This window comes from Aplidium turbinatum, chromosome 12 (assembly GCF_918807975.1).
Source record: "Aplidium turbinatum chromosome 12, kaAplTurb1.1, whole genome shotgun sequence".
In the NCBI taxonomy this organism is placed as follows: Eukaryota; Metazoa; Chordata; class Ascidiacea; order Aplousobranchia; family Polyclinidae; genus Aplidium; species Aplidium turbinatum.
In genome coordinates, this window is record NC_137483.1 from 8715101 (window position 1) to 8735353 (window position 20253).

Sequence of the window (20253 nt, forward strand, 5' to 3'; positions counted from 1 at the left end):
TGTTTTAATCTCTTTTGCATATACCATCATTCGTAATGAACGATCCAAGATGTTTATTAGAGTTGACTTGTTTAATTGGTTTGTTTGAAATCGATATATTGCAAGTTAGAGCACAGTTTGTTTTCTTGGTAATGACCATACCTTCAGTCTTTTTAGTGTTAATAATCAAGTCAAAATTTTCGCTTTCTTTATGAATTGGTGTAACTAGTTATTGGAGTTTTTCTTCTAAAGTGGCAATTAGCACAGTGTCATCTGCATATCTAGTATTGTTTATATTCACAGCTCATATTTTAATTCCTTTGAGATATTCAACGGAACGCATGATACGTTCACTGTACAAATTGAATAGTTTGGGAGAAAAAAACACAACCCTGCCTTGCTTGTAATGTATATGCTGTTCATATGCGTATCTTTGCATTCTATCGGTAGTAGAGGTTTTGTATGACACTCAAATCCTTGTCGTCGAGATTAATTTCACGCCACATTTCTCAAAGCTGTTCAGTGTTCATGTTTAACTCGATCGAAAACCTTTTTGTAGCCAATAAAGCAGAGACATGGATCGACCTACATTTCAATAGCTCTTTTACCAATCGTTTGGAGCAGAAATATTGCATTGCACGTTCCTTTATTTGGAACAAAACCATACTGTTCTTCCGAAATTTCAGAATGAATTTTTTGTTTTGTTTTGAGTAAAAGTACTTTCATAACATGACTCATGAGGCTGATGGTACAAAAGTTTTCAAATTCATTGGTTCCTGGTTTCTTAGAAAGAGTAATAAAAACTGATTGTTGCAATTCTTCTGGAATTTCACCGCTGTTGTGGATCGAGTTAGCGAGGTTTTACAGAAGATCAACACCAAGATTTTCAAAAGCTTTGGTTGCTATGTTGTCGGGCCCCAAAGCTTTGTCACTCTTGACATTGCTTATTGCGTTTCTAATTTCACTTTTGGTTATGGTTGGTCCAGTCAGAGGTTCTGAAAAACAGAAAGGGGTCTTTCTTCATCGTCATACAAATCTTGTACGTATTCTTGCCAGCAATTTAGTATATCTGTCTCCTCGAAAAGCAATTTATTGTCTTTACTCTTAAAGCATCCAGCTGTAGCTGCAAATTTTTTCTTGTTGTTAATTTCTCTGATTCTTTGGTGACAACCAGATGAATATGCTGAGGGTCCTTCACACATGTTTTCAATTTCTAGCAACGTACAACGTTGCTAAAAAAGGACAACTGTTACCACGCGGGAAAATCAAGCAGGTTTTTTGTTGTCTGAGTTTGTGTTTTTATGTGTACTTAACTATTTTTGTTAAGGTGGTTGAATGTAGCCACAGGCGGCAAGTTACTTTCTTTACTGTATGTCAACGAACCGAGATTATAATCAAATGTGCTGTAGATCACACCAACAATGCACAGCTAATAATTTGACAGTAGCCTACTTATTTCTCGTTTGTGATCGGTAGGATCGGCACTGTGAATTCACAAAAGGTCGACACTGCCTCAGGCTTAGAAGATGAACGCCGTTGACAGCTAGGTGGTCTGTAACATTGAAGTCACTTTTGATTTTGTTTTCACCCAAAACGCAAGTGCACTCTTTCTCGAGTGGTGTTAACCCAGTCGAGAAAGCTTGATGTTTTATAAGTACAGAAACTTCGTGCATAGAGTCTTTAAGTTCGTATATGTAGTCATCGCCAGCGCAAGTAGACACCACAGTCCACAGTCCTAATTATTAATAGTTGGAATAATAAAGTTTCATTTGTCTAATGCGTCGTGCCTTGCATAAACCCGTGATGTCACGCCAGCAGTGAAAAACGTTAAGCAAAACTAAAATATTACAATACAAATATCCGCTTCCAAATGCCGCCTAGCTGTTTAGCTGTGGCGATAATATTGCAAACCACGCACGCAAATCAAGCCATGCGACTGAAAGACTTAGGCTTAAGCTATTGCTGCCTTCAGTTGAAATAATTGCCAGTTGATCAGAGAGAAAACAGAAACGAATAACCAGTTGATTGTACCAGAAGGAACAGCTACAATTACACGTGCAATTATTGGATTATACTTTGAACAGAGTGATGTATTAAATTCATACAAAAAAGAAGTGTGAAAAAACTGTCACAAATACTTCACTTAGACCTGGAACATTTAAATGACAAAATCTGAACCTGGTATGTGTCTAATTGTCCACCAACTTCAGCAGACACGTTTCATAAGTGAAACCTCATCACAAAAAACACCTCAAGCATTACTGAAAGGAAACCTACTGCAGTTGACTTCGTACAGATTTTGCACTTGTAAACATCACATTTGATAGGAAGCCTCTCATTACAAAATTATACCAATTGCTTACTAACACTTACATTAACAACACTATAACATGAAAGTAAATCACAATCGTCACGAAATATAGCATTGTGATTACCTTATTATCAATTTTACAATGTTGCATATGAACTGCATGTAATGTACAGCTTGTGTAGTTCAGTTAGTGTACAGCGCATGTCTTACCAACTACATTGCTGGAAAAATGCATTGACAAGAACACAAAATATTGTTTTGCAGACACGCAACCAAGTCGTTGCTATCGGACATTGTTGTTGACACGAATGCCATTAAAAAAGATAACAATCATGCCCTGTTCCTTTTGCGATTCAAGCAAGCACGTCTACTGTTTGAATCCACACAATTCGTGGCAGCAGATCGGCATGGAAAGTAAGCCATTTTCGTCTAGCGCGCAACTTAACCAACTAGTTGTACATAAAAATCAATAAAACTAGCGTGTGGCGGCCTAGCCAGGCAGAAAATACGTTAATCCGTCCTTTTTCACGTTAATTGAACGTCTAGAGACGATGACGTTGCAACAAGGTGAAAAATGACGTATTTGATAGCTGGGATCACATGTGATTAAATATTTCACTAAGTTTCACGTTTCATTGATATTAGGCTCACCATGTGCACAGCTTCTGGGTATACCGGCTCTGTTATAACCCCGCGGTTGTGGGTGATGTATTCAACCATCTCATTCAGCCCGCCACGTTTTATTTCCTTCCATTTTAAGTCACTCAGTGGCTCGGAAATGAAGTCAAAAATAACGCAACACTGCTGCAACTTGCGGACGAACAAGCTTTCCACGTCGTTCGGGGCGGCATCTGAAAGATGATGGTGATGAATAATAAAATGGTGAAAAGCCTGTCAATTATTTATGATCGACATGGTAGAAATTTGAAAGAAAGTCAAATAATTTCCCCTTCACCATGATTGTGGCAGTACATGCCAACGTAGGGTCGTACATTAAGATGGCATAGAGACCAACATAAAGCTTGAAATTCGGAATTCAATTTGCTATTTCAAGTTTTCTTGCTGTTCTTCTATTGAGTCTTCTTCATTACGCTTGTAACCCATAGACTAGCATATTCTTCAGCAATAAAAGTCGACTAAAAGCTTTCAGTTTCTACAGCTGATGATAAGACATGAGAACACAAAAAGATGGGCCGTTTCTTTGGGGCTCAGTGCCTCACAGACATGAAATTAAAACCGTCATTTCAGTGTAGACTCGGTCATAAGCTCTTTCCATTCTTTGAAGCCAATTGTTTATTCTCGCTAGAATTAAATGCTGGACGCGTGTTATCAAGCTTCTTCTTGACAAGTGCGCAGCAGTTTGTTGATAGAGAGGACGTTTCTCATAACTTGTTTCTTGCTGCCATTTGATAGTGATTATGAAACTTGTGTGTGACTTTTTGTAGTCATCATAAAATAACGTTAAAGTGTCTGATCCATGGAAAAGATAATTTTCTTAACCCATCACAACTGGATAAGCAGCAAATTACCATGCCATGATCTGACGTTTTCTTCAGCAGAAAGCAGTCGTCTTTTTTAAAATCATGAACAATCAGCACATAATAGCTTTCTCTTTGCAAAGCAACATCGATAGTTTCAAATTAACTGATTGTACGATTTCTAACTCAAAATTACCATTTCATCAGTAGGGTGGTTCAAAATGGTCGACTTTTGAAATGTTTACGGGTCACCCTCCCAAAAGCTTCCATTTTATACAAAAACACTGTGTGTAAAGTATTTAAAAAAATATTAATGTTTAGGAGTGGCCCAAGGCCCCCAATATTTTGAAAACCCTTGACGCAAACATATAAGTGTTGGGGTTCATTTTTATCAACATGGTGATTGGTGACTAGTGAGCACTGTCATTTGGTGCACAACAACAGTTCAAAACATGTTATTTTAAAATATCCAATTTTTTTAATTTGATCAAAATTATTGAATGACCAATTGACCATTGACCAGCTTACCTTTCAAGGCCGGTATTTTTACCAGCTCTCTATTTTTTGTAATGTTGAACCTAGACGAACTCTGTCTCTTCTCTTTCTTTACCAGTGGGACACCAGGCTGGTATTTGACCTTGTTCAGTTGAGTGACAGGTGGGCCAGCATTGTTTTGATGAGCTCCAGATTTCTTCTGGAAGGAAAGATTGCAAAAATGTGATGTTTGCTTCTATAGCTGAGGGAATACCAAATGAAATATATACATTTTGAACAGCAGAGTGGATTGAAATCTGCTACATTTTGAATATTGTGACATGACACCTGATGATTGAGGATGTTTCTCATTTAATGCTCTATTTAAGACAATACCAAAGAGTAGTGATTTCTAAGAAACAGGTAATCTACGGTATATGGAGAAAACTAAGCATAGACCAGTGATTTTCAACCTATTTGTATTGGCAGACCCCTTGCGGTGTTCTTGTAGGTGTCGCTGATCCCTAAAAAAATTATCTGAAATTCTAGTATATTGCGTCTACTAATGAAACAAATCTTTCATAAGTCTGAAAGCGACACAAGAATTTACTAAACTCGCGATGCACTTATGACAATTGGTGACATTGAAGAAATTATGTTATGAGCTATGTGTTGGCACAGTACAGGATCAAAACTCAGTAATCTATATGCTGATTTGATGTTTTCTATTAATTTTATCGAAAATTAATAAACTTTTGCAACCTTCACAAGAGTAAGAACAATAACAGTCTAAATAATCTTGGTTAAAATACATAACTGAATGTACTATGGTTGTAGAGTAGTAACACAACACTGACAAGTTTCAATAGAAGAAATAGCCATTGCTGCCAAAAATATGTGAACGTTGTAAAGACTTCATTTTCACTATATACCGTACATAAAAACTGCTATGTAAACAATAAGTAACCCATTCTATATAAAGGTATCCTGTTTCTTTTGACAAAAAAAATAGCAACTGGTGTCATCTATAACCTTTCACTCCAAGCAAGACACTAAAAGCAAGATGGTGACTAGACCATATACACCGGTACGGGTACATTAGGGTGTACCATTTTGCAAAAAGTTTTTAGAAATTAGTGCGGCTATGTATTACGGGTTTCCACTTCTGTTAAAAAGTATTTTGGTGGATTTTCAGAATTTTCCCGCCAAAACTGTGGTTCTGCCGCCAATTTGAAAAAAATGGCGGCCATATAAGATATCATGAAAATCTACAGCCTTAAACTGGCGTAATGTGATCATATAATATGTCGATTACGGGGTTTTTGGGGTCACAGAACACGAATTTGGAGTCAAAAATGCTCTACGACAACAATTTTGAAAAGTGAAATTTTACCACTTGAAATGTATGGTGAAATTTTACAGACATGGACACAACCTGACCAAGAATACCTCACCCCAGAATGAATATTCCTGAAATATTGTCAAACTTTTAAAATAACAACACGATTCATTTACAAACAAATTGAGTTAATCACTCTCAAACATGATCCATCCCCGTTTCTTCTGCATGCTAATTCCTTATGCTTCAGCCCTGATTGATTTCATTTCCCAGTATTTCATCAACATAATAGCCCACCAGAGTTATGCACACACTCAATTCACTGAATTCTTGATGCATTTCTTTAACAATTGAGTTTGGTTGAGGTAGCTTTTTTGTAATCTGAGAAATGTTCTCTGTGCCTTTGCACGACAAGCAAGAGAGCTTGCCGGTGGCTCTCGTCAGAACACTTGTCAATAAAATCACTGATTAGCTTAATCCCGCGTTCCGCAATACCGTTGAGGCGTTGACCTCCCTTACGTTCAAAACAAATTTGTTTAGTTTCTTATAGCCTAATCACTGAAATTTTTCCATTATGATACTAGCATTTGTTGCCACTCTTGATCAGTAAGTTCCAAATTGCTTTTCCAGTTGTTGCCTCGAGCAATGTAGCCTACAAGCACCTTACCACTTCTCTGAATTGGCCGCAGTCGTACCAAACACCCACCACCAATGGCACCTTTCACTCTCCAGTCTTCCACCAATTTTATTACCGCCTGTTCCTGAGATGATCCGGTGCCGTCTGGTAGCTCAGGCAACCCCAGCAGCTGCTTCATTTCTGCATTACTTTCATCATCAAAACTAACGCCAGACACATATACACAGCACTGTTCTGATGAAACATTTCCTCTCATTTTCAGAATCTTACAGTCCCAGTAAATTATTGCCAAATCAGGGGGCTGAAACTCATCTCTGATATTTTAGGAGTGAGAGGACCTAGTTTTATTAGCCAGTATATGAGCTGTTGTGACTGAGATATTAGTATCTTCGACTTGTATGCCGGACGCTTTAGCCACAGCGAAAATTGTTCTTGGCCGATAGCTCAATTCAAGTCGATCAGATGTTACAGTTGTAGGCGACATAATACCCATTTTCTTTGTCTTCCTTTCAGGAGTTTTCCAGTTGTCACTGTCACTTTCTGTTTCTTTATCTGTACTTAAGACCAACTTTACTGTTTTCAGATTGTCAGCAACATCCTCTCTCTATTTCCTTTCACCAGCTGCGCTGTGTCATTTTTCTCTAGCTGTCCCGTCTCTTCTACAGAGCATCTCTGCCAAATGCGCAACCTACTTGATCTCGCTGGAGCTGATTTTTCAGATGTTCCAGATCTATCTCCCAGTCGATGATACCAGAATGCATGAGAATTGGCCGAATTGACCAAGTAGTCTTACATATATTCAGAGGATCCTTGAGATTTTCTCCCATATCATGCAAACGTTTTTTTGAATGAATCACTATTATTTCTCTCACGCCTGGAATCATGTTCTAGTTGATACCAAGTTTCATTCAAATTCCTCAGATGCCGGTCTATATCCGCATTTTTAACAATAACCTTACACGATTCCTTCTCTGTTCAGGTTGCTTCTCGTTTTTCTTACCAAATACCAAACCCACACCAAAATGATGTTTCCATACCTGGCGAATTTCCTCCCTTGCCATCACGATGGATTGGTTGATCGTTCTGTGACTTTCGTCTCTGAGGAACAACAGCCTAGCAAGAACGTCAGAGCTTTTAGGAAGCTTAGCAACACCTAGTCTTTCGCTAGTGTTCTTAATGAGGAAGTACTTTCTTTTTGGTCTTTGTGCCAATGACGGGTGTGCTTCACCGGCCGTCTCATTCAGTGGCATAACTGATATGAATCTTGTAACTTGCGCACGATCACTAGCTACTCTTCGAGTTAATGTAGCTAATGGTGATCTCCGTCGTGTAGAAGTAAAGCATTTACCCAGTTGGGAGAGTTCACTTCGGTTTTTTGAACCTTTTGGTCTGCCGTGGGGTACTCTTCTGCCGTCCATTAGTTAATAAGTAGGTACGTTAGTAACTATATAAGTCACAGGCTACAGCAGTGGTTCTCAACTTTTTTGACCCACGGACTATTCTCAAGCTCGCCTATATATCCGCGGACTCAAGCTATATATTAACGAAAAATAGGTTTCCTCTTTAAGAGTAGCCACTCTCTCAAGCACCTTTCCTCGTGACAACCAACGAACAGTTGAATGGAACAAAAGCCCACTGAGTTCCGCTCCCATTTCGTCACACAAAGCACGAAATAAGCGAGTGTTCAAAGGACGAGATTTAATATAATTCACCACAGATACAACCTCTTTGAAAATTATGGCAAGATTTTCTTGTATTTCTTTTGTTGCCAAATTTTCTCTGTGGAGAAGACAACTGAACATTGAACAACCGAAATGTTATTGTTTTTCTTTTTCACAAAACTCATGAAGCCTTTCTTACTTCCCATCATGGCTGGAGCACCATCAGCACAAACAGACACGCAATTAGACCACTCAAGCTGATGTTCTTCAAAGAAGTAATCCACTTTCTTGAATATTTCTTCTCCTGTGGTATTTTTAGCAAGTGGACGGCAAAACAGAAACTGCTCAACGAAATCATTTGTGTCAAAATATCGCACAAACACCATGAGCTGTGCATCACTTCCGATATCGGTTGTCTCATCCAGTTGCAAACTAAATCTTTCACAGCATCTTATGGCAGCGATTGTTTGTTGCAGAACATTTCTTGAGAGTTCTTCGATACGCCGCTTCATGGTGTCGTTTGACAAAGGAACCATTTCCAGTTTGTTAGCAACAGCATCACCACACATTATCCTGGCCATTTCAACAGATGCTGGTTTAATCAAATTTTCTCCAGCTGTGTGAGGTGCTTTTGCACAAGCGATTTTCCATGCAACCGCAAAAGAAGCACGCACTGCATGACTGTGAGAATATACTATTCCTCCTCGAGCAGTTGGGCGATCAATGCGACTTCGCTTCACCTGATGCTCTTTTTCTTTAAATACTTCAAGAGATTTGTTAACAAAATTTCCATGGTTTGATTCTAGGTGCCGACGAAGTTTCGTGTCCTTTAAAGAGCTGTGAGCTAAGACTGTCAAGCACAAAACACACTGCGGCCTCACTTCGCCATTCACCTCAATCGAAGTAAATCCAAGCTTCAAGTATTCATCATTATATGCAAAAACTTGTTTTCTTTTAGCCATTTTAAGTAATTCTGTCTGAGACTGTTCACCAGGCATCTAATCTAAAACTGACTGTGTTCCCACCGGTAGAACACAGTCAGTTTTAGAACTTTAGCCAATTTATTATGACATTACAAAGATAAAGTTGGTGAAATAGGAGCATTTTACGTTTTATTTGTAATACAATATGAACTGACTACTAGCAAAAGCAACTGTGCTCGCGGACTCATCCAGGCCCTTCCGCGGACTCATTTGAGTCCGCGGACTCGGGGTTGAGAAACACTGGGCTACAGGCTACTGTAGACTAGTTAGTAGGTTTTTATCGGATGAGAAAGTACACGAGAAAGTACATGCTAATTTTTCCCTTATGCTGATTGATATAATCAGACCAACTAGAAAAGTTTATGCATACATGCATTTTAAGGTGAAAATGACAATACGATGCTCTTTTTATGTGAATCTGCAATCCAAAACAGTGTGGTCACAACTATATGTCAAAATTTACTTTACAAAATTGTTGCCGTAGAGCATTTTTGACTCCAAATTCGTGTTCTGCGACCCCAAAAACCCGTAATCGACATATTATATGATCACATTACGCTAGTTTAAAGCTGTAGATTTTCATAATATCTCATATGGCCGCCATTTTTTCAAAATGGCGGCAGAACCACAGTTTTGGCGGGAAAATTCTGAAACTCCACCAAAATACTTTTTAACAAAGGTGGAAACCCGTATCACATAGCCGCACTAATTTCTAAAAACTTTTTGCAAAATGGTACACCCTAGGGTACATATAACCTCTTAGCATCCTCAGTAGTAATTATGAAGCTAATATTTAACACTTACCTTTATAATTTTATTTGATACATTATACATAATGCCATTAAAAACAAACCTCACTTTTTCAAACACTAAAAAAGAGGTTTAAAATTTGATTACTACGATATCAAGTTTCATGTAGTCAATCTGTCTGTAATTTTTGACAAGAATAAAAATATTAATTTCATTTCACTTTAAAACAGGAAGGCAAGAAAGCCAATCTTCATGTCCACCCTTGGGCATGCTTTTAAGTATCCTGCCAAAGACACAGCCACATGCTCATTGCTCGTGAGAGTTGTCGAACTGGCACCCTTTCAAAAGTCGGGCCAGGGTTCTCACCAATCAGCAATATAGCCGACAAGATAGAGCTGAAGGAGCTTGAGAAATAATTTTAACCTTATTTGACAAGCAGCTGAATGTTTTGTCAGCGAAAATAAAATAAAATACTGTAAACAGAACAGTCTGGTGAACACAACAACTAATCACACTCGGCAATGTTAAAACTAATTTTAAAGCAAATTTTTCATCAAAAACATAAAAATATGTTTGTGTGTGGAAAGTAAATCTTGACATTCAAATTATGTAAAACAGGTTTAACTACAAGTCATATAAATTTAAATAATCTCGAAGTATGGTACCTCTTCAGCTTCTTTTGACTTTGGTGCAGTAGAAGCCACTTTTGCCTGACTCTGAAAATCGAAACACACAATTAGTCTTTCTGAGTAAAAAAGACAGAGCTCAAAATGCAGAAACATAACTCGTATTTAGCAAATGCGAAATCCACTGAAAGTAAATGCTTAATCATTAATCAATGTTCTGTAGTAGTAGTGGTAGTCCAGTTTTAATCCGGTGATGTCCCCGTTACCGAGGGTGGCCGGATTCACCTCCAAGTGCCGCAATCGTCTTCACACCCTGCCTCCACATCGATCTGTCTAACGCGTCCTCTCTTGTCAAGCCCACCTTGCTGCTTTTGTTCTCATATTAAGAAACTGTTTATAATGCTGAAGTTAATAGTACAGTAGCCTACTGTATATGATATATATAAACTTTTTCATAAAACCAAAATAAAAAAGAGGCACATCATGTAACCAAGCCTTGGTTCAGTCTTGACTTTTCGAATTAGCATATGAACTTGCATCAACACTATCAACAGTTGAAATAGTAAATTAAGTCGGTCAGAATCGGTGGTATTTTCAAAGAAATAAAGAAAGGTAATCGGTACTGTAGTAAAATGTATACTAAAATACAAAAATGATTGAAAAATGTCTAGTCTTCTGTTGGCACATCCACTGAAGAACAGTTTAAGGCATCGTTAAATTCATTAATGTCAAATTGTCAAGAATATGTTTAGACACCCAATACCATTTCATCACAGGTGATCAAATATAGAGAAATCATATTAATAAAATATCCAACTCTAGGAGCTAGGTTTTCATGCCTTTAAATGATGCATTTATTCAAAAGAAGTCAATTTTCAGAGAAAACATGCAAATAGGGTATACATTAAAGAAAGCATGGAAGCATATATTCTTCAGTCATGAAAAGTGTTTTGCAATTGTTCATTAGTGGCCAAATTCCATGCTAAAAGCACACTTAACTTCTTTGAATTAAAAATTGACAAACCTTTGCAACACACAAATTAAACCACTTTGAAATCATGACTACGATATATTTTAAGAACACTACACAGTATATACAGCTACCGCAAAATGACTTCGGACCTTTTTGCGTACAGCAAAGTTTATGCCAGTTTGTAGCTGTGCATTTTACATCAGATCACACAACTAACAATGAGCATTATGACTAACAATGCAAAGATTGTGAAAAATGTGAAGAAGATTTTAATAATGACAAAATATTAAGATGGGTCGATTGTTTTTATTAAAAGGTTTCATTGTATACAAAATGTTAGTTTTTCTTGAAAACTTAGAAAGGTCCGAAGTCATTTTGCGGTAGCTGTATATATATGCCCAAATTGCCCATTGAACTGAGCTGACAGCTACTGTACTGGAATACACCACACTGCACAAAGCTTGCAATGTTTGCATTGGGTAATGCAGTGTATAACATATTTTCAGCAAATGATTTCAAATTTAAAAGAACTAGCTAAATAAATATCATGGTAAAGCTAGTTTTTTGAGCTTTTTAATTAAATGAACTGCGGGAATATAAACTGAAATATCATACAAAATAGTTGGTTGTGGTTTCAGATTTACAACCTTTATGTGATGACTAGGGCCGGCAAAAAACAATAAAGTCAAAATTTTTTAAGAACCTTGTCTGTCAACGAATCAAGGAATAAAGTTGTTTTCAGCACCTGGGGGACTGTTTTTAAGAAGTTTATAGGTCAAAATAAAGTCAAAATTGACAATAAAGTCAAAATTTGTCAAATTATGGCTTTTGACCAACTTTTTGTGTTTCTTGAGAGTAATTTCTGTCAAAATCCTCGTAGAAGCATTGTAAATCAGGAACTGCGACACAATTAAACCATATCAACCCATAAAAGCAGGAAATCTGTCACAATGCCCACTTGGATCAGCAGTAACCTTTATCAAAAAATTGTCCATTGTTTATTCATTGTTATGTTAGGTATTTAAATAATTCTTATAAAACACTTTCTCTTCATAAACGTGGTCTTTTCGAAGATCAACAGTTGGGATTATAGGAATAGCTTACTGACATTCTGTAATACAAAAATGCCTTTAAATGAAGCAAGCTAAATCGTCTTCAGCAAAAGTTAAAGAGATTTGACAAGATTTCCTGGTGAATTTAATGCAACTCCCGGGGGTGATTTGAGGTTCAATTTTTGCGAGTATATAGTGAAGTGCGATAAAAAGTATTTTGTTGAAAGCCATAGGAAAAGTAAACGCCATCAAGCTGGATTGGAGCGACAACAAGCATTGCAATCAAGGCAAACTTTTATTGAACAAGCTCCTTTTATAGAACACGTTTGGGTCTAAAATCGACAAAATATTATGTTTGGGTAACTGGTATCAATTCAAGGAAAACCAGGTCCTGTGGCCTCTACAAATAAGCAATTTTGTTAGGTCAAAATAAAGTCAAAATTTGATAAAAATAAAGTTAAAAAATTTTTTTTAGGTCAAAATAAAAATGGCCCTAGTGATGACATACGGTACACACTATGAATAACTAGGCTCATCTGCAATAGGCAAATATTATACAGTGAAAAAATTATGTAGTGCATACGGTATATCTTCGTCCACTACTACATATTTAAATGAAAGGAAAAGAATTGATAAGGTCAACAAATGAAAATTGGGAGCTGGTATACAAGTCCCCCCCCTCCCCTTGGTAACTCATGACAAAGACATGACTCAACTAAACATATAGGGTGAAACTACTTTACTTTTGCTTTACTGTTCACACACTTCAATCCACATGTTTTGGTCAATTACTCTTTGTCATGAGCAGTAGCGCACCCAGAAAAAAAGTTAGGGGGGGTTAATGCAGAAATGTCAGCCGAGTGATTTGCGACAATAGTGACAGTGACAATAGGCCAATGCCCTATTGCCCACTCCTTTGATTAAGGCACTCGCAAACCAGTGGTTGACGGCCGACGGGCGAAGCCCGACGGCATGTTTGCCTAAAACGACACCCAGCGGCGGGGGATCCGGGAGGCCTACTGCAGACAAATTTGAAAAATTACTTTGAATTTGGTGCATTCTGAGAGCATTTTCAACAAAAATGTGGGTATGAATATTCCTGTAAAATGGTGCTGTCTGGTGGCATAGCAAAAGGATAAAATCATCTTTTCTTCAGCATTTTTCAGAAATAAAGCTAAGTCTCTATGTTTTCTTGTTGCTAATTCCTGGCTGAGATATTTGAATGTTTGGTATTGGCAAAACCGGGGACAGGGCAAAACTCGCTCTTTTAATGCAGTTTTGCTTAAAATTAGGCAAACTTTGTTTTAAAGACATAAAGAGACTGAAAGCACCATTCTCAATGTCGTGACGTAACACGCATGCCAAAGAGGAGATTGAAACCCCACCCCTCCCTCCCCAGCTACGCCACTGCTCACAGCCCACAACCCACCGGTTGCCGATACATCAATAATAATAATAATAATAATAATAATAATAATGGTGTTGCAAGCACAGCAGTGCTTTTTCACCTTCATAACTTACGTATCAATATTAAAAAAAAAAAAAAAAAAAAAAAAAAAAAAAAAAAAAAACGAAATAGAATACCAACAAGGAAGTCATAAACAAGAGACAAAACACCAAGAAAAACGAGTCAATACTGCCTAGATGATACATATCTTATTTAAGGCACAGCATAACACTAAAATCAAACAAAAACACCTGGGGCTGGAGACACCATATAAGATAGAATATAACTGTCAGTAGAGATAGGTATACAATACATCATACAATAATGGGCTACATACGTTATATACTGTACAAGTTACAAGATGTACTGAATGTCAGCATTAGTAGTATCAAGAATCATTCTCTCAATCAGATTAGAAGTTGGCCTAGTGAGCCCAATGCTACTAGCACCATCAGCTTCCTCATCCCTTCGTCTAGTCTACTCTTGCAATCTTCTAAAGATTTCGACTTTTTGTTGTGTATGACAAAATAGAATTAGCTTTCCGTTTGCCAACACAAATAAGTGTGAAAACAGCAAATAGCACGAAAACAGTTTGAAACAAAACACTAATTTTGTAAACAATAAATTTGATGTGGATGTTTTTTCTACTTTCAAAACATTCAAATTTAATTCGTATTTTCAGCTAAAGTCCCAGACGCCTTCGTCTCTCTGCTCAAACGTCGTAGGCTATACAGTTTTACATGTCAGTGTGATTTGGCATTGACGTACAGTACATCTGTATGTCAATGCCAATTGCTCAATTCAAATGCCAAATGCTTCAAATACCAAATGCTTCAAATGCCAATGCCAAATGCTCAATTCAATTTTCTCTTTCGCCTTAGTTGTGTGATGTTCTAGGTTTTTCCCATATCATGGAGTGTTTTTTTGCTCTGATCCAAAATTCTCTGCCTACTCATAATTTTACGCAAAGACAAATCCCAATTTAACACCAAAATTTAGGAAGCACTGTTAATCAAACGCTATAACTCAAATTTAAACAAACAATTATTTGCTGGAGGCACGTCCATTTTCTTCAACATTTACTTGATGTATCACCTTCCCTGTGGTGCAAATTTTTTTCTAGTTATTTATGTAGTTGCCAATTTTACCTTAAAGAAGTTGAAATTTATTGCATTTCTTTTTATATATTTTCAGATTCCTGATTAAACCGAAAACGTTCAACTGTTAAAACTATTTGTAAGTTAAATATGTAAAATATATTGTTATAATGCTCAGCCCTGTTGTATTGTTGTGTCTTATTCATACCTAACCTGTAAGCAAAATGTATAAATGAGGAGCATACAAAAACTTCATTTTTAGTGGCCGGTTTGGGGAGGCTTGAGCCCCTTAGCCCCATGCTGGGTGCGCTACAGGTCATGAGTTGCCAAGGGGGGAGGGGGGAACTTGTATACCAGCTCCGAAAATTGTTATAAATATATAAAATTATAAAAAACTCACTTTTTCTTGTTTTTCTTTTTTCGCTTTTGAGTTTGGCATCTTTTTACAAATTTACTTTATAAATTGCATTTCTAAGACAAGAAACAAATATATTTTTTAGCAAAAGTAGGAATGTAAATCTCTGAAAACAACATTACATTATATAACGACATATAAAATCCAGGGATGAATTGCAGCAAATGCAAACAAAGTGCTCAATGAAGCAAGGCAGAGCTTAAACAATTACAATAAAACTAACATGGATAGTGAATATTATTGGATAAGTTATGCACTAGGCTACAGTACTGAAGGTTCAGAATTCAGATGTGGGCAAGAGCACACTACTTTTGTAGTATTGCTACTATTTTGGTAGCGATGGCAGTGCTGCATTTTTTTGTTGAAATAATGGCTGCAGTAGTAACACTATTTTTTTCCTAATGTAGTGATAGTGGATGGCATGGTATGACTTTGACCTGATGACGATTTTTCACTTAATTGTAAACTTCTTGTTTTGTTTTTCAATGACCAGGATAATTTGAAAAGTTCAGTTTCGTTTTTGTATTTTTAATTAGGCCTACTAAGAGACTCAAATGCAAAAAAAATTAAAAATGGGCCTACAGTGGGTAGTTTACACTTGAAACTGCCCACCAGACACTAAGGGGTCACAAAGAAAGTTACGGTATTTTCTGAAATGGAGTTGCACAAAAAAGTTGGACATACCCTGATAAGTGACCACACACCAACCAACGGACAACCAAAAATCAGCAAAATATCTATTTTATCAACAAGAACATCAAAGACTGTTTAAGATTCACTTCTTTAGATGTCTATTTGGAATCATTAACAATATCAAATGAAATTAATCTAAGGCTAATTGCAAGTCTTTGTTTAGCATGGATCGCTGCTTACTAGCTTATTTTCAATCGTAGGCAGCTGTCAATGACAAAAAAGCGGTCTACGATTTTTCATCTTTCTATGGAAGAACTTTCAAAGTATTTTAAGCTAACCTAAGCAAGACTGATAAGCCCAAAATAACCAAAGACTATGCACATAGAAGTCGCAAGCTGGATATTGCCTTGTTAAATGTCAAATAAAATATACAAAAATACATGGCAACTCTGTGATCTTTTTATTAAAAAGAAGGAGTATTACACCAACCAGTTTTTGTAAACAAAGAACAGAAGAGTATAGCTTTGGTAGTGTTCCAGACAATTGTTCACCTAATCAAACGTCATATAAAAACCGTTCAAGTCTACTGAATATTACGTCATGGAAATTCCTAAAACATGAGCCAAAATTGCACCATCGTCCGTAAGACTTGTGTCAAACCTGTTTAAACCTGTTTCAGTTGAAACCTGTTTAAACATGAAATATTGCGTCGCACGAACTGCTGGCGTGCCTTTGAGTTATCACAAATTTTTCTGATTCATTCTCGAAGTTGTTTGTTGGAAGTCGGTCGCACATTTAACTGGTTTATTTAGTGCTTGCTAGCTGGACAAATTCTCCGTCTTTTATCCAAGTAATCTGTATCGTAGTGACAGTTTTTAGAGGTGTAAGGCGTTGCATCTCGATTTCGATAGCCGCGGGCTAATTTTACAGGAATACACTTATTGAATAGACGTTTCAAGGAGTGTTTCTTTTTCGGTCACTACCTGCAGACAAACGGATCCGGGAACTTGATGTTACAATTTTCCCACGAAGAGATTATGGTTTACCGCTGTGACCATAAAAAATAAAAGACGAGTTCTTGTTAGCTGGTAGGCCAAGAAGCACTAGAAGCACACAAAAAATAAAAGACGATTTTTGTTAGCTGGTAAGCCAAGAAGCACTAGAAGCACACAAAAAAAATAAAAGACGAGTTCTTGTTAGCTGGTGGACCAAGAAGCACTTGAAGGCAAAAAAAAAATAAAAGACGAGTTCTTGTCAGTTGGTAGGTCAAGAAGAAATTAAAGCAAGAAAAAATAAAAGACGATTTTTGTCAGTTGGTAGGTCAAGAAGAAATTAAAGCAAAAAATAATAAACGACGTGTTTGTTGTCAGCTAGTGCAGAAGAACTACTTAGAAGTACAAGAAATAATAAAAGAAGATTTGTTGGCTGGTAGTCTATAACACTCTTACAGAAGCAAAGAAAAGTAAAGACATTTCTTCTCAGTTTGGTACTGAAGAAAAATAACTTTGACATTCATTGGCAAGAAAGAAGATTAAAAGACAATCCATCTGTGCTTGTAGATTCAAGTGGAAGAATCCAAGCAAGTTTTGTGGACTTTATGACTTCATACTCGTACAGCTACGGTATCGTGCATTTAAATTCTTTTTTGTATTTTTACGGTCTTTGCAGTTAATTTTTTATAACTACTGTAGCCTAATAATTTTGTGTGTTTGTGTAACTTAATTTTTTTTAATTGTTAAATTTAGCCCCAACATTTAATATGTCTACACTCGGTGGCGACAAGGACTCGACCGCCGTAGACTCGACTGAGTTTAAGCCTGATGATGTTCTTTGCGGTCGGGCAGGCCATTCTGGGGAGGGACCCATTAACGATGAGGCTAAGTCAGTTCGAGAGGCCCGGCATCTTAGACGGGATATTTTGACTCAAATTGGGGAACTTTCTGTAGCCCTAGGTTCTTTGAGTGATAAGCAGGAACTGTTAATTTTTAGATCTAAGTTATCTACTTTAGAAGAGGAATTACGGCATTTCCATGCTCTTTTGACTAAAATCTTTAACTCTGCAATCTTGGCAGAACTTCGTGATAGGATAGATCCCGAATTTAACTCGTTAAAAAATAACTTTGAACAAAAAGAAAGTGAGTTCTCAGATATGTTGGATGCTGACATACATCCTGAGGATAGCGCCTCAAATGTAAGCACTAGGATGTCTATGACTTCGTCTCGGATAGTGGCACAAATTAACCTGCAGCTAAGACGAGAGGAGCTCCAGATACAAGCTGAGGCCGAAGCGAGAGCTGCTGAGGCTGCCGCGAGAGCTGAGGCCATTCGAGCTGAGGCTGCCGCGAGAGCTGCTGAGGCCGCCGCGAGAGCTGAGGCCGAAGCGAGAGCAGCTGAGGCTGCCGCGAAAGCTGCTGAGTTCGCACTCAAAGACGCTCAGTTGAGGGCTGAACAACGTAAAGAGGTAGTTTTAGCTGAATATCGATCAGAGGTGGGCTCTCGGCGTAGCTCTAAAAAGGGCTCTTCTAGGCATTCCAGAAATGAACATCAATCGCAGTTTAATTTACATAACCTTTTCCAAACGCCCGTTCAACCTGTGAGTGGACCAGGGCAATCCACACGTTTTCCAGCTGTTTCAGGAGGTCTCGGGGCCGCGGCTAAGGGTCTTCCGAATGCTGTAGAGCCAAGGTCTGCGAATTACAACCGAACTCCTTCCCCAGAGCGTACAGGTCACGGGGCCGCCATTAGTAGTAGCCTAATGCTTTGCCCCCTTCACAGTTTTCTGCGCCGCTAGGTTTTGATCGCCCAGCTACACGTAATTTGGGTGGTTGTGAGAGGCGTATCTCGTCTCCTGATTTTAACGTGTGTGAGGATCGTGATCGGGCTGTGCACGTGACTGAGCCCACTCAGCCCCTTAAGGGATATAGCTTGTCTTCTCCCGCTAAATCGAGTTCTCAACAGCAGGATTGCTTTTTTGAATACCAAAATAGTAGGACGTTTTTCGATAAGGCGGCCTTGATTGGTTACGATGGTAATAATATGCCATTTATCTTCTTTAAAAATCGTGTTACGGCCTTAATGGCAGCTTCGCCCTTTAAGGGGACTCGTTTGACTTTGTTACAAGCAGCTTGTGTTAGGACAGCTGCGCAAACGATTGCTAATTTGGTTTCTGACACCCCTGGCTTGTCAGAGGAAGACAGGATAGAAATGTCGTTAGCTCGCTTGTCCCAGCGTTTTGGGGTTCGTGGAGGTCTTTTTGCAGAACCGGAAATTAGAAAGTATCGCTATGGTAGCAAATTGACTTCGACCTCTTCCAGTGATCTGAAAGAGTTTAAAGATGAATTATCGCAGTGTTTGCTTTACGCGCAAGCTTATGGTCAGCGTGACAAATTGGAAGGACGTTTTGTTTTGGATTTGGCTAAGCGACTCCCGTTTGACGCTAAGCAGCGTTATCTTGACTTTTTAGGTGATCAGTATGGTGGCACTGATGAGCCTACTTTTCAGAGTTTGTTTGAATTTGTAGTACGGGAGGAAACGCGTAAGTCGACTGATTTTAGCATTATGCTAATGGGCGATTCTGGTGAGTCGCAGCAATTTAAAAAGTTTGGCAAAGGAAAATTGCCTTCATGTCCGGTTAGGCAGACGTCCGTAAAACCCCATGATGATGTGATGTCAGGGAGTTCGCAGTACTCGACTGTTGTTGGCGCACCGCACGGTGGTGAAGCCAGACGTAAAAACCTACCGGCATGCATTTGTTGTTCGTCACGTGGTCAAGTTGAATATCATTTTTTGTCTAATTGTAAAGAATTTTTGCGCTTGACACCTAAAGATCGGAGAGATGTCATTGTGAAAGCTGGCAAATGCTTGAATTGTTTGTGCCAGCATATGGTTAGGGATTGCGTTCATGCAAATAACTGTCGTAAGTGTGGGCCTAACAACGATAGGAAACACTATTTTCTTCTGCATGATTTTTATGTGACGTCACATGATTCTCTGGATTCTGTTGGGAAAGATGATGCTCGTGCCAGAGTTCCTGTGCGTAATGTTAAGATTGGAAATGTTAAAGCAGCCTTTAACCGCGTTACTGCTGCTCGTGTTTTGAATCCAATGACTGGCAAATCGAAGTTGGATGTATTGTCAGCATGATCCTGGTTCGCAGTTGACGTTTGTTTCGAGTGATTTGGTGTGTGAACTTGATCTTAAACCGTACGATAAAGCGTCGTTTAAAATGGATACTCTGGCTGGTCAGAAACCTACTTGTGCTGACTTTGTCAAACTCAACATCCAGTCGTTAGAGACAGATGAACTGTTTTGTGATATAACCTCGGTGGTTAACCCAGCTTGGGCTGATGATGTTAAAACTTTACCGCATAAACAAGATTTAAATGGTTTCCGTCATTT

At 38.0% G+C, this 20253-nt stretch overlaps 1 protein-coding gene across 1 annotated transcript in view; it reads right to left on the reverse strand.

The window, feature by feature from the left end:
• LOC145781383 (serine/threonine-protein phosphatase 2A 56 kDa regulatory subunit gamma isoform-like) overlaps positions 1-15327 on the reverse strand; it is a 29878-nt gene extending 14551 nt beyond the window's left edge. The window contains exons 1-4 of the mRNA XM_082593174.1: positions 15208-15327; positions 10278-10328; positions 4297-4462; positions 2942-3141 (exon numbers count right to left, since the gene is read on the reverse strand). Of these exons, the coding sequence (XP_082449300.1) occupies positions 2942-3141; positions 4297-4462; positions 10278-10328; positions 15208-15246 (456 nt within the window). The 5' untranslated portion in view covers positions 15247-15327. The remainder of the gene's footprint in view (positions 1-2941; positions 3142-4296; positions 4463-10277; positions 10329-15207) is intronic.
• Positions 15328-20253: the final 4926 nt, after the last annotated feature.